General features: G+C 39.7%; 3 protein-coding genes across 5 annotated transcripts; 2 read left to right on the top strand and 1 right to left on the bottom strand.

Annotated features, from left to right (window-relative positions):
* Window positions 1-174: 174 nt before the first annotated feature.
* Window positions 175-4,872, bottom strand: si:ch73-54f23.4 (zinc-binding protein A33). The gene is made up of 7 exons (XM_017415435.3): window positions 4,713-4,872; window positions 4,431-4,505; window positions 4,165-4,260; window positions 2,786-3,019; window positions 2,415-2,437; window positions 2,135-2,250; window positions 175-1,247 (listed from the first exon to the last, which is right to left on the bottom strand). The coding sequence occupies exons 2-7, from the start codon at window positions 4,494-4,496 to the stop codon at window positions 694-696; spliced, it is 1,089 nt and encodes a 362-aa protein (XP_017270924.1). The 5' UTR covers window positions 4,497-4,505; window positions 4,713-4,872; the 3' UTR covers window positions 175-693.
* Window positions 4,873-6,219: 1,347 nt separating this feature from the next.
* On the top strand, window positions 6,220-8,847 carry ino80e (INO80 complex subunit E). Of its 3 annotated transcripts, none has more exons than XM_017415461.3 (8): window positions 6,220-6,323; window positions 6,555-6,637; window positions 6,727-6,797; window positions 6,873-6,925; window positions 7,006-7,087; window positions 7,697-7,814; window positions 8,075-8,173; window positions 8,537-8,847. In XM_017415461.3, the coding sequence occupies exons 1-8, from the start codon at window positions 6,296-6,298 to the stop codon at window positions 8,741-8,743; spliced, it is 741 nt and encodes a 246-aa protein (XP_017270950.1). In that variant the 5' UTR covers window positions 6,220-6,295; the 3' UTR covers window positions 8,744-8,847. The 3 variants fall into 3 exon arrangements, with proteins under 3 accessions (XP_017270950.1, XP_017270949.1, XP_017270951.1); XM_017415460.3 differs by having other exon boundaries at window positions 8,063-8,173; XM_017415462.3 differs by lacking the exon at window positions 8,075-8,173.
* Window positions 8,848-10,363: 1,516 nt separating this feature from the next.
* Window positions 10,364-14,252, top strand: LOC108235410. The gene is made up of 3 exons (XM_017415409.3): window positions 10,364-10,903; window positions 11,758-12,558; window positions 13,171-14,252. Exons 1-3 carry the CDS (start codon window positions 10,601-10,603, stop codon window positions 13,684-13,686), a joined length of 1,620 nt encoding a protein of 539 aa, XP_017270898.1. The 5' UTR covers window positions 10,364-10,600; the 3' UTR covers window positions 13,687-14,252.
* The last annotated feature ends 171 nt before the right edge of the window (window positions 14,253-14,423 follow it).

The raw sequence follows: 14,423 nt of genomic DNA, 5'->3' as shown, positions 1-14,423 counted from the left end.
CTGGACAGAATTTAGTGAAACTTCCAGAAAGTAAGCATTGGATGCACATCGACAACTCATTAACATTTGGTGTCAACCCAGTTCAAGATGGCTGCCACCGCTAATCAACTGTAGCCAACTGAAAAATGGCTGTAACTCAGTCACATTTACAGATATTGAGTTAAAGTTTAACGAGTCGTCCTAAACATAAACAGCACTCTGAGCGCCAACACATTTTGCAAGATTTCACAATATTGCATGAGATCATTGACCAAAACTTCTGTAACTCATTTCTTTACATAAAATGATGTCAGGTTAAAGCTTTGGGACAAAAGGTGGGGGTGAAATGCTTTTTATCAAAGAATTTGGGGCTTTATGTCAACATATAGAATTATTGACTTATTATTATAATTGTTGACATTGTCATTTAAAAAACTGTTTATGTGCAACCCTCAGCAGAGTTCAGTAATGCAATTTTCTTATTTTAAAAAGTTTTATTTCTATCTGTTTTATTTCTTTGTACATGAAAAGTTCATCAAGAGTTTACAGAGAATACATTTAAATTCACATAATTTGACACAGGTAAAGTAGTAAATAATCCAGCTGGAGAGGCTGAAACCAGAGAATGTTTGCTTGAAAATTGACTTTTTGTTCTTTTTTTTCAGAAAACATTTTGCTAACATGAAACGTGTCAAAGCAGATGAGAGCAGCATCTTATAGGGAGGGGTTAAAGATTATAATCGGTGCCGTGTTCTTCCCATCATCTGTGTCACATGGGTTAAAGAACGGAAACAGGGGAACCAGGACAGTTCCCATGGAGAAAGTGTAAATCGGTGCCATGGTAACAGCATTATAGAAAGTCACCTCCTCCTTGTTGCAGTCTAAGAAGACGCCAACGCGGACGAGGTGGACAGACACGTTGATTTTCGTGGGCTTTGGATCAATGCAGGCTAAGATGGAGCCGCCCTTCAGGGCCAACGTCCAGAGGCCACTGGAGGTGCCTGTGGCAGCCATCTCCCCTCTGGGAACATCTCCTCGTGCTACGCCCAGCCTCCACGCTGTCTTGCCTCCCACCTCCACCTCCCAGTAGTGTCGGCCGGTGGTGAAGCCCTGCTGGCCCAACACGCAGTAATAATAGTGAAACCGACGTGGGTTGGCCTGGACGTCTGAAGTGTCTTTATTCTCATCAAACCAAATCGAAGTGCAGGACTGGGACAGGGTCAGATTAGGGTGGGCGGTCTCGGGGTCAAAGGTCACTGATGTAATATCTACAGGCAGAAACAAATTAGATCATACAGTGAGTTAAGCTGCTCATTTCCATGTTCTGATTACCTGAATGCTGTTTACAGTTTTTTCTACTTGTTTTTTGTTGTTGTTGTTGTTTTTACAATCTAACTACTTCCACTAACTTTTGTGCTATTTTAACCAGTCAACACTTGTGTCTCTATCAGGAATAATATACTATGACAGTTAGTATTTGTAACTTTCATACTTTTTGAATAATTAAACTTTATTTACACTTTTTCAATAGAAACACATTCAGATCATTTCATTTCCTTCAAAAATATCATTCACACTGAAATCTACATCATCAAATTTGATCTATATTTGTCTTCTTTTGCTCCTTCTAGCTTTGAGCTATGGTTTTGCTCATTTTAGCTTTTAGCCACAGTGTTGCTACATTAAGCCTGTAGCCACTGTTTAGCCAATTGTATCTTTTAGCTATGATTGTGCTACAATTAGCTTATAACTACTGTTTTGTTCATTTTAGGTTTTAGCTTTTGTTAAACTATTTATTTTGCTTTTAGTTAGGATTGAGCTAATTTGAGCTTTTAGCTACAATTTGGCTACATTTAGCTTTTAGTTACTTCTTCCTGTGGCTGTTCCCTTATCAGGGGTTGCCACAGAGATACATCCTCCTCCATCTCCCTTTGTCGTCTGCATCCATTTAGCTTTTATCTCCTCTTTTGCTCATTTCAGATTTTAGCTACTGTTTTGCTGATTTTAACTTCTGTTCTGCTTGTTTTGACTTTAACAAGTCAGTTAATTAATTCTTGAGCAGGTTTTATTTAAGTCATTCAGCACTCAGCGTTCCCGTCGCATTTTTCACAGAAAATGTCATTTCTCTCGCTTTGAACAACAAACATGTACGTACTGGGGTAGAGGGAGCTCTTCATGTGCTTCCATATCCTGTACTGAATGGGGCCCACAAACTGACCAGAGCGAACCTCTGTGTCCACCTCTGCTGGAAGGACGAAGCTGACCTGAGACCTGTTTGTGGAAAATGAGAAGAGAAAAAGGCCTTAATGATGGCTGGGGGGGGGAAGGCAATCTGTTGGACACACCACCAAGAGGATAGACTAACACAAACAGATAACATGAATGACTTTAATGAAATAATTAGTTTGATAAATCAGCACTTTGAGAAAACTTGCCTTTTTATGAGATCTTGGATTTCCTGCAGTGAGAAAAGAAGTTTAATAAATGTTTGTCGTTAAACTGACACTTCCAGCTGCCTCCCATTAACGTAGATCTTCTGTTTGCTGATAAATGCATCGGCTTTCCCTTCGCTTTTAAATGAGAAATTGATTTTCACTTGTAAAACTAGACAAGTCAACTATTTGGCTGATCAATGTCTTTTATTCATCAAGCGCAGAGGAAGCGCAGCAGAACAGCTGACAAATGTTTGCAGCCCTGCAGATTTCCTCTGAAGTAAATCGGCCCCACATTGTTTCTCTGTAGCTCTTAGTTTGATTCTTCAGCAGTAAGCAGATGTAACTTTTGTATATTTTTGTGTTTTCCTCACTTTGAGCAGCTTGGGGCTATCCTCCTCGGCCAGTTTGCCGTTCAGCACTGTGATCGCTCTCTCCAGGTCTCTTCCTTGTGCTTCTATCTTCTTCTCCCGCTCCTTCAGCTGCTTCAGTTGTTTCTGTCTTTCCCTCCTCAGCCTTTCCAGGTCCTGGTACTCCTCTTCCTCCAGGAAGCGATGAAGGTTCTGAAACTCAGCTCTGATTTCTCGTTCCAGTTCATCAAACCTGTTCTGAAAGAATAAGAAGCATTGGTATTTAGAGTGAATATTATATGTAAATTTTAGTTGTAGATGTTCACATGTAATCCTTCCATTCAGCTTTATGTACATCGACCTGGATCTGTTTTCTTTCTTTTTTTACTGGAAAATTTGAGCTTTCTGTCAAAACCTTTTGCAGTTATTATAACATAATACATGTGGGCTTAAGGTGCAGACTCTAATCTGTCAGTTGAAGGTAATTATTTACATCCATTTTGGGGGATTAGTTTGGGATTTCCAGCGTTTTATTAAACAGAATTCCTTTTTTTTTTTTTTTTTTTGCTAAGAGCTCAAATGTAATTGAGAAAGTGAATGTGTGAATTGTAAGTCACTCATTTCTGGAGCAGCATTCTTTGGATAAATCAAACTAATATCAATTTGGGTTTAAAAGATGGGGAAATGAAAAGTATGGAAAAGCCTAAAAATGGTTTATTGTTAAAACTATTATCTGCAAAATGTGAGGAAGCAGGGCTATAACGTGAGCATGACTGTGATGCAGTGCCACTAGGTCATCAGAGTTTATTGATGATGTGATAACCGTGTGATTAGTGGGCAGGAATAATCCATTTGCTCAGACTCAGGAAAGTTCATTAGACATTGCTTCGCAGAAAAGGTGCACAACAACTCATAACATATGTAAAAATGACAGCTCCATGCAAATTTTTGAAGTGCTGGTAAAGCAAAAATCTCTTAATTTTTTATGTGTATGTATTAAGATTTTAGACACAATTATGTTTGTATTTTATTTGCATATTGAGTCCATCTCCCCAGAGACTATAAATAGAAATTAGCCCACATCTAAATATGGGACAATGGATCTCTTATAAGACTAATGTTCTTGTACATAGTTCTTAGCAAAAAAAAAAAACAACTAAGCACATAACATCATAGAAACTTCACTTTAAGCCCATTTTATATCTGACTGAGGCTTAATATGTTCTGGAAAATAGTTAAAACATCTCAAATTATGTCACTATGCTACTGTTTTCAGACTAATTTATATCTTTTAAAACTGTGCTCTAATTGCTATAAGCATGCTCATTTGAGTTAAACTAAAATGATGTTTCTAAAAGAAAATGACATTATATTAATAAGAATTAATAATGCAGTAAAGTTACCTCTACTTCCACTGAGTCAACATATGTCTCTCTTTCTGCTTCTTTGGATTCATCTACCTCATGCTTGATTCTTTTTATAGCCTGGACAAGCTTTGCCTGTGACATTCACACAAACACACGCACACAGGAAACAAAATGTTGAAGAAAACACAGAAGGAACAGTTACCCATTTAATATCCTGCAAACAATCCAAGTAATCCCATCATAAAAATGTATTTCCTGTCAGCTTTTCTAAACAAAACATCAGGTGAAAACATGAATCTTACCTTGTGATCACAGAGAAGGCTTTTGTTGCAGTTGTTGTTGTTGACTTTAGTGTGGTTCTGGTACATTCCAGTTTCCTGCATTTACAATAACACAAACACAAAAGTAACTCTGAAAGTTAAAAACAAACAACAACAGTTACGAAGGGCATAAGTAGATGCGACCAAATGAAGGACATTCACAGGAGGGGACAGAGAGATCAGCACAGAGAGGGGCAAAAGACAATGAGACACTGGGGGTGGGGGGCATGCCGACATGATAAAAACAGAACAACGAGAACTTACATCCAAGCTGAAAATGAACAAGAAGAAACTTATAGATAAGCTTTGGTAATCAGGAGCAACAGCCTGAACTTGAGATCATGTGGATCCATTAAAACTGGGGAAAGAAAAAAAAAAGGTGGGCGGGAAAGAGGCAGGTGACTGGAGCTGCCAGAGGGGGGGCGGCTGACTGACTGGGTGGCTGGCAACAGAGATTTGTGGAGGCAGAAACAGATGGATCTATTTTTGTCTGCCAGTGTCTTTGAAAACAACAAGCGAGGCAGACGGTCGGTCAGATATTGTGTTTCATATCGGCAGTTGTTTTGCCTGGAAGGGAGAGAATCCATGTTTATTTTTGTGAGGCGTCTCTCTCATGTGTGGGAGGAGGGAAAAGATTCTCTGCTGCAACAATGAGCTGTCCTCAGTTTGGAGGCTGCATGAAAAGATGCTGTTTCATCAGTGTCTTGCTGAGATCAGTCTGTGTGTGTGTCACAATGTTTATAGTTATCTACCCTTTTACTATCTGTATTTCAGTATCAGGCAATGAGGTTTTCATTCTTCCTGAATCTGATGATAGTCTGTCCACTTATCTTTATATATCCCCCCATTCATCCCACACACTGAGGGTCCGGCTATGGGCTATGGGAATGTGCACTGAAGCAAATGGTCTTCATCTATAATTCATGGTGCTGGGCCCAGGGAAGGGACTGTGGCGAGCTAAGATTAAAGCTGCAAACTTGGTGCAGTACAGCATGCGGCAGGTGGAGAGGACACCTACAGGGGGATCAGAGAGAAACACCAAATCTTGCTGCATGATGTCATGGATATATTTACTGACTGACTATATAAAAAAATACTGTCTGGGAACAAAAATGAATAATAAAAAAAAATCTTACCACATCATCATCAAATGATTGCCTTTCCTTTGAATATGTATTAAATTAGTGGAACTTCAAAATCCGCAATTATTACAATTTAAGAGCATTACCAAGGGAAATTTGTGCATTTAAAAATTACAATAATTATGTATATTTACTATTTTAATGTCATCAGTGTCAAGACAAAACAATTTCATAAACTCATTATTATTGATTTTCCACTTGAGTGGCAGTTTGAAATATGTTTCACTTGTAAACAAATCAATTTGGGTCATTTCAAAGAGCAGAGGTTGCACACTACTGTAGTAAATTACTTTTATAATGCTTTTAAATATATATATATATATATATATTAGAAAAACATTCAAAAACACATTTGAATACAGTTACACTGAGTGAAAATTGAAATCTGATCACATTCATGTCAAGTTAGTAACTTATTTTTTATGTACACCCTGTAAGTAAGTTAGGTTTTTCTGTTCTAACTGGACTTTAAAATTTCAGCGGAGAAGACAATTTATCACATAATCTTATACGGAAACCAAACAATGAGGAGTCCCCTGAGACCAAGTAAGGCGTCGCTTTAAAGTAAAAACAGTTTGTTTGTTTTTTAAAGTAAAATAGAGGGAGAACAACCTTGGGCAGACCTTGCACCGACGCCTCCTGACCTGCGGGGGGCAGCACTGCGCTGCGACGCATACGAATGACGTCACGACTGTAAACAACAGCATGTCGCAGAGGCAAACCCAAGCTAGAGGTATCTTTGATTTCACAAAAATTAAACGAGTCTTAGAGTTTATAAAACTCTGGTTTACATATTTTAAAAGTCTTTACGTGTGTTTGCATCAGTCTGTGAGTCCTGCATGTTTTTATTTTTGGTCAGACGGTTGTAAAAAAAAAAACCATTTCAAGTTAGCATAAAGCTAGCAGAGCTCCTCATTCAGTTTTGTAGACGGTAGTTTTATGGTTTTCATTGTTTGTATTTCAGAAATGAACGGTCAAACGGACGTCGAAGTCGACTACAAGCGGAAATACAAAAACCTTAAACGAAAATTAAAATTCCTCGTTTATGTAAGCGTTCAAATTTGTGTTTTTAGACCTCAAATGGATGTTACCTTGCTGTGTATTTCTGTTAACTACGTTTTGTTTTATTTTTGCAGGAGCAGGAATGTTTTCAGGAGGAGCTAAGGAGAGCACAAAGGAAACTTCTGAAAGTGTCCAGGGACAAAAGGTGGGATTGTTCCTGTTTTAACACGTTTAAATGTTAGACAGTGCAATAAATTAACATATTCATCTGTTTTTACAGCTTCCTTCTGGACAGATTGCTGCAGTATGAGAGGGTAGATGAAGACTCTTCAGGTACAGCATTTGTATGATTACAAAGCTTTTGATGTTGTGGTATGATTTGTGTTCACTGTGCTGCTAAACTTATCCTTCAGATTCAGATGCAACCGTTTCTTCAGAAAACAGTGAAGTAGAAGGAATCAGGGAGAGGGAAAGAGAAAGAGACGGAGCAAAGAAGTAAGTTTAGTAAACATTTTCATTCATATTCAGTCTGGTTTAAGTACCTGAACATCTTTAGAACATGTTGTTAAATTATTATAGAATAAAACAAGGTTTTTACTCTGAATTACTGTTGTGTCTACACATAACAGCCCACAACAAAACAATAAAAAAAACTCATTTATTTATGTTATAGTTTTAAAGTTTTGTTATTTTCAGACTTTTGCAAAACGCATAATTTATTCTAAGTTGTTTACTTGCATTTGTAAAAAGGAGCAACAAAGCATCTATTGCACTTAAACAAACTTTAACAACTTTTAAAAAGCTAAAGAACAAATTATAAAGATGAGCGGTACCACAAGGACAAGTGCTGATACCCTTGAAACCAAAAAAAATGGACCATTGGATGAAAAATTATATCAAAGTGAACTTAAAAAAATTAGAGCAAAGAAGTTCCACAAGCTGCTGTGATTTTTAATGACTTTTGTAAAACCTAAAACTTAACTGTGCTCCCAGAAAAGCTCACTGATTGGCTCAAACTTTTTTTTTTTGTCAGAAACTTATTGCTTGAAGCCTAAAAAGATCTTTTGACAATGATCTTGTGAATATCTCATGAACTCTTTTCAGGAGAAAAATGAATCCTGGTGCGTGCCTTTCTTCATCATCATCGCCTCATCTCTCTGTATTATCCCGTCCTGGAGTAAATCCTCTGCAGTCGTCCAGCGCTGGACCTTACCTTAACGCTGTGAGTTTTTATCTCTCCTTCCTACATTTTAGCTACAGTCACATATTCTCTTCTCATCTTCAGATCATATTCTCTGTATTCATTCAGCATTATTTTATTTTTTTTGTTAAGTAAAAAAAAGCAATCACTGTCTCTTTTTATTGGTCATTCTTCTGTGTTTTTGTGTTTTGTATATGTGTTTGTCTTGTGAACTCCTGACTGTGCTCATGCATGTCCATGTGGTCATTTGGAAATTTGGGGACTGCAAGTGTGTTGGGCAGATGCCCTTCCCACCAGAGTATTTGGCACCGGCAGCCGAACGAATGAAGAAAGAGAGAAAAACAAAGACGCCAAAAATCAAGAAAGAGACTGCAGGGAAGGTGAGGAGGAGAGGGGAAAATATAGTTTTTAGAGAGAGCAATGATGATAAATTAGATCTGGTGTTGACTTCTCACAGTGTGCATTTGAATAAGCCTTTTATAGCTGAAAGCAGATGAAGTTTTTGTCAGTTAAATGATCTTCTTCAGGAGGTACATAAAGTAAATTTAATTTCTAGCTGTGACATTTCAGGTCACGATACATTGAGGTGAACCTCTGGTTAGTTTGTGTATAAGTTCATATACATACTGCATGTTTTCTTTTGATTTGACATTTATAACGTAGCCATCTATCCACGCTCCTCCATCGTGTCTTGGTTTTCATCTATATTAGTGTATTTGTTTGACTTATTTTAATCTCCTCAGGTTGTCGCTCCTATGGCAGCTAACTACTCATCGGCCCCTGCGGCTCCTGCAGCAGCCGGCGGCCCCTTCAGCTGGGTTCCCCGGCAGATGCTTAGTGGAGATGCGGCTGAAGAGGAAGGTGAGAGCGACGGAGACAGCGACAGGGGAGACGAAGACCGAGGGGAGGGAGACGAGGCTGAGCTGGTCATTGACATTCCTAATGAGTGAGCCGGAGTTGGTGTTAAGATTTATTTAAAGGCGGGAGGTGGAGGAGTTTACATCTGTTTGTGTGAGGGAAGGGGTGGAGGCTGCACTTAAATAAATGTGCTTTTGTGCGGAGAAAAAAAGCTCCCCCTGGTGGATTACAGCTTTATTGTAGTGTCACTGTCAAAATAGTATTCTGAGAAGAGTATTGTTTTAAAACATGAAGTAATAAAACTGTGACGTAACAATAGACTGTCCAATAAGCTCATTGGCCTTATTGGACCATTTGTACTGTTTCCATCTCCTTAATTATTATTTTTAACTTAAAAGTTTCTAAATCCGCAGACAATGAACTCAAACTCATCAGAGACTTTTTTTTTGCCTTGTATTGTCAGACCATCTCAGATTTGCATTAAAATTGTTTGTAAGTTTTTAAATGCAAGCTTTTTTTTATTTGTTACAGTTGTGACATTTTTTGTCATTTCATTGATCTGTTGTATCAAATTGTAGAAAAAAACCCAAATATTGTATTCATGGATATATGTTTTCCTCTCTAACTTTCACTAAAGAGTTTTATTTAAACATAAATGTTGTCGTGCTTGGGTTACAAAAAACACAGGTGAAGTATTTTTTAATTTTTTTTTTACAAAATACAAAGTAAACTGTTGTGCATTTGACTTAAACATTTCTTATTCCATATTTTTCTCGTCCTCAAAATGTGAAAATGCTCCACATATTTTACAGATTGCTTGTGCCCCACCCTGAACACCACACCCTGAAAGTTCTCCGACTTTTATAATTGCCTGTAGATGACTTGAACTGTAACGTATTATAATTACCATCTTATCCAAGGTTTACCTGCATTGTAATTATTACACATGTTGTTTTTTTGCTTGTTTGACCTCTTTCCTGAGGACACAGCTTGACACAACTTCAGACAAAAGTCAGGCATACTGTTGGGTTGTGTCAGCCATAACTCCCAACATGAAGACGGTCTGGCAGAATTCCACCTCCTCTTGATGTCAAAAAGACTATTTAAAATGTGTTTAGGTTCCATTTGGATTTGCTGCATAATGATTAGGTAAAGACCAGTTAGTGCCTTTCATGTCTCAACAGGCTTGTTGTTAATATTTAGGCAGGTTAGCTCCAGTTTTCCATCCATGAATGTTTTGTGTCTGAAAAGTCAGATTTCAGGAATCACTGCACTCTGGGTGACACCGTGAACCGTGAATGTGACGCTGTCAGGATTAAGCTTTAATGGGCATTTCATGAGCAGACCTTTCTCGTTTTAGACCTCATTCACTCTGTATTTGGAGTTGAGACGTTTTGCTTGATTTGGAAACTGTTCAAAGCAGCTCAAAGCAGCTGGGTTACGATTCAGGAATGTGCGTGGACGAGAAAAATGGATTTTAAGAGTTTGCCACTCAGGTATTGCGCAAAGACAATTATTTGGGAATGCAGACTTACAGGTAATTAATAGGTGTGGACTGAGCTTGTGTACATAACGGCAATGGGAGTTAAAGGTGTAACTGCTGAGTGTGGAAGGGAGGGGTGGGGTGGAGAAACAGCCAGAGGGTGGAACTGACAGAGGGGGGCGAGGCTGTCAGGGAAAGGGAAATGAAGGAGTAAGCAAGATTGTGCCTGCAAATACTGATTCATTCCCTCAGAGCACAGCTGAGATTAGAAGAAGGCAGGCATGGTTGGAGCCAAACAGGAGGACAAAACCAGGACTGGCTGAGGGAAAACGAGAAGCCATCAGCAGCTACTTTATCTTCTCCATCTATACACAGAACCACTGGATAATTTATAAGCCTCTCCCTCTCACTCTGAGTGTTTGTGTGAGAGAGAGAGGGGGGGTTTGCTGAGCTCACCACCACCACCATGCTGGGTCCTGCTGCTGTCAGAGCAGCTGCTGCAGCTGTCTGGCTGCTGGCGGTGTTAGGCCTCGGCCTGTCTCAGCCAGATGAGCACAGCTCAGATCCAGGCTTCAGCCTCTGCAGCGACTGCTTCTACAGACAGACCCCTCCGCAGGGAGCCTCCGCAGGGCTGCAGCTGCGCCCCCGCTGCCACAGGCTGCCCGGGGGACAGGCGTTTGCTACTCTGTCCAGACCGACCTGTGACACAGCTGTCTACACTGCCTTCCATCTCAGCCACGGGTGGATAGAGAAGGGGGAGGAAATTGTGGTAAGGACACATTTATCACATTCTTTAAAGTATCTCGTTTTAAAAGATGTATTTTTTTTAAAGTAGGTAGCAGAAAGAAATGTAACTAATCTTACAATCAGAAAACCTGAAGTAGAATCTAAGTATTCTCCTAGCTGTCCGACACATACAGTTTGAACATTGTTTTTTAAACGTTGCAATGAAAAAACAAATTATGTTGAAACTGAGAAGCCCTGTTTGGGACGTCCCTTTCTAAGAAGTCTGAGATGAGTTGGGGCCTGTAAAGAAGCTGTACGACTCCCACATGCCTTCATTAAAAGTTTCCCAAAGAAGCAAAACATTTTCTGAATTTTAAAATTCAACTTGTCTTTACTTAATTAACTCTTTATACCCCAGTCACTGTTTGTCACAGTTTTGAATGGAAATATTCATGTTTCTGTTCAACTTATTGGTCCAGGTGTAACACATTAGGTGCCTAATGTTTGTTTGGAGATGCCTGCTTAGCTTTTAAGCAGATATATTATGTAGAGATAACTGCAGGTAACCAAACAGATGCATTTTAAACAGCTCATATGAAAAGAGTCTTCTCCTTTTGGTTTCATCTTTACTCTTTGTAATTTTTCAGACCTTTTATTTGCACAAAACAGCTAAAGTAACGAGTAAGTTCCCTGAAACCATATTGTTTTTAATCTTTTTTGTTTATACAACATTATCAACCCAAATGGTAAATGATGACAGAGGAATCCACACACATTTAGACTGATATTTCTCTTGGACAGCTTGTTTTTACTCATATAGAATGTACTGGCTGAAGTAACAGGTGCATGGTTGGATCCATCATTCTTAAACAGCTGATTGGGATATTTTTCTCTCAGGCAGAGGAAGAAGTGGACAGTGTCAGAGTCCCAGCTCTTCTCAGAGGAGGTGGGAGTCCATCTGAACCTGACTCCCCTCTTCAACACTGGGACTCGACCGTCACAGCACTGGTCCAGTCGAGCATCATTCCCCAGTGCGGCACTTCAGGGGGCGACGTCTACGTCCTGACAGGAGCAGGACGACTCGGGGCGGCCGAGGATGGAGATGAGGAGTGTCAGATGAAGCTGCTGTGGTCTGCAGTGTGCTGCGCTCCTCCAGAGGGGAAGGCTGGCTTCAGTGTGGGGTTCATCAGAGAGACAGGGGAGGGCGAGAGGCAAGTGAGCATGAAGGAGCTGGAGGAGGCGCTGGGGGTGGCAGAGCTGTTCTCTGAAGGCTGTGGGGGAGAAGAAAAAGAGACAGCTGCAATTAGAGAGAGTCTTTCCAGTGATGAGCTTACTGCAAGTGCTGGAAACACAGAGGCAGATACTGCAGACACTACTTCAGAAAATACAGCTCCAGATGTAGATGAAGATGCAGAGAAAAGCAGAGAAGCTTTAACAACATCCGAACAGGTGGCTGATGACGTTGATGCTCATTCAGAGAAAACTGATGTTTCGGACGTTACAGAAGAAACCGCAGCAGAGTCAGGGACTTCTGTGAGCGGCACTGATCAACGGCACGATGTCCATGAAACAGTCAGTGAGGACGACACAGACTCAAACTCCACAAACTCTTTGGTGTACATCCTGTCCACCACCCTGTCCATCATCAAAGCTCCTCTCCGCCCTGTGATCTCGACCATCACAGAGTTACCTGGACAGGTAATACAGTGCAATGAAGCATTTCAGCCTAAATTTTCTTTTTTTAAACTCAAGGAGACTCTCTAGCAATTTTGTGAGGTTTATGAAACTAGATTTAAATAAAAGATGGCAACAAAGTTGTTGAAGGTCACAAGATTCGACTTTTATGTGGAAAAACATTTGTGTCATTACTAAAGTTTATTGGTATGTTTATATTTTTATTTACTTGTACCTATTATATACAATAAAAAACAAACCTTTGTTAATATTATCTGCTATTAAGTAAGCCGTGCTTCATAATTAGAAATGTAATAAAAATTAAAAAGGAAGATTATAAATAATTATAGTATAAGTAAAAAATAATTCTTTCTAACATTTTTATGTTTGAATAATTATATTTGAATTCATTTTGTGTTAGCTAGTACTTTAATAGGTAAATTATGGGCTATTCCAAGAATTTCCACATATGGAACATTCTGAGTTTATTATTGTAAAGTTAAATTATGATATGTTTTAATAGATCTTCTCTTTCCAGTCCCACATGATCACCCAGGGATGAGGTGTGATCTTTAAATGTCTCCTTTGTTATTATCAGCTCATATTTACAGTCTTAACACCTTTCTCTTCACCCAGGTGACCTATGTTCTTCAGGAGGACCTTGGAGTTCTTTCTGCCCTGCCTGGAGACACCTATGCTGTGTTCCACCTCCTCACCTCTGACCTCCTCGCCTGGATGGGCTCAGCCTCTGAAATGCTGCTGGGTGTTGGGGAGACCTGCTTCTCCAGTGCTTACTTCTGCAGCTCCTCGATGCTGGAGGCCCTCCTGAGCAGCTGCCACACTGGGGTCACAGGGATGGGCACCCTGGCTGGGGACACGGTGGGAATATGTGGGGATGTGCTGGATAATGCCTGGTCGGTGGCCAAATTCTTTGGAGGAAGGCTGTGGGAGCATACTGATGGTTATGTGGGATCAGTGATGTCAGAGATGGGGGGTCAAGCTCAAGCAGTAGGCGGAGGGTTGGGAAAGCTGGCATGGAGAAGCGGAAATGGTGTGGGTAATGTGTTCAGGCTTGGATGGGGGTTCGTAATGGGGATGGTGAATGTGGTTGTTGGTGGAGTAAAAGAGGCATTTGGTCAGGAGTCAGAATGATGGAACAAAAGGAGAAAATGAGGCCAAAAATAAACTTTCTTTAGCTACTTTTGGTTTTAAAATTTCATCAACACAAAGGGGAGATTAAAAAATATCTGAACATGATGTCATTTGATATGCCTTAGAACAGTGATTCCTGACCCTGGTCCTCGAGGAACACTATCCTGCATGTTTTAGTTGTTTCCCTGCTTTGACACACCTGATTTGAATGAGGGAGTGATTAACAGGCTTCTGCAGACAGAAAGGACCTGCTGAAAAGCAGGGAAACAATGAAAACGTGCAGGATAGTGTTCCTCGAGGACCAGGGTTGGGAACCGCTGCCTTAGAAGGATTTATAGTTGCAAGTGTTTTTTTTAAGCAAATGTAATATATTTCAGATGTCGTTTACACTGTGGGTCTTACAGTTCACTGGAAAGCTGGCTGCTTAAATAACCTGCTGTACCTGAAAGTTCTGGGGTATGAAAAACACTGTGCACAATCTGCTTTTGGATTTAACTGCCCAACACTGTATGTGCTTGTAGCACCTGTATATTTGAATAAAAGCAAATGCTGGCTCACGATTATAACATGTCTCATTTGGTTAAATTTTGTATGTTCTTACTGGAATGCAAACCTTGATTTGCAAAGAAATGTGGGTAAAGAAATCAACAGATTACATTTCCATTATTCCATTATTTCCATTTTTATTGCAGAAATGGGTCTTTTAGATTTTGTTTTCTCATTAAACTTTATTGCAG

The sequence above is a fragment of the Kryptolebias marmoratus genome, linkage group LG16 (genome assembly GCF_001649575.2).
Source record: "Kryptolebias marmoratus isolate JLee-2015 linkage group LG16, ASM164957v2, whole genome shotgun sequence".
NCBI classification, from domain to species: domain Eukaryota; kingdom Metazoa; phylum Chordata; class Actinopteri; order Cyprinodontiformes; family Rivulidae; genus Kryptolebias; species Kryptolebias marmoratus.
The sequence above is the reverse complement of the archived record's forward strand: the minus strand, read 5'-3'. Positions and strand labels throughout refer to the sequence as shown.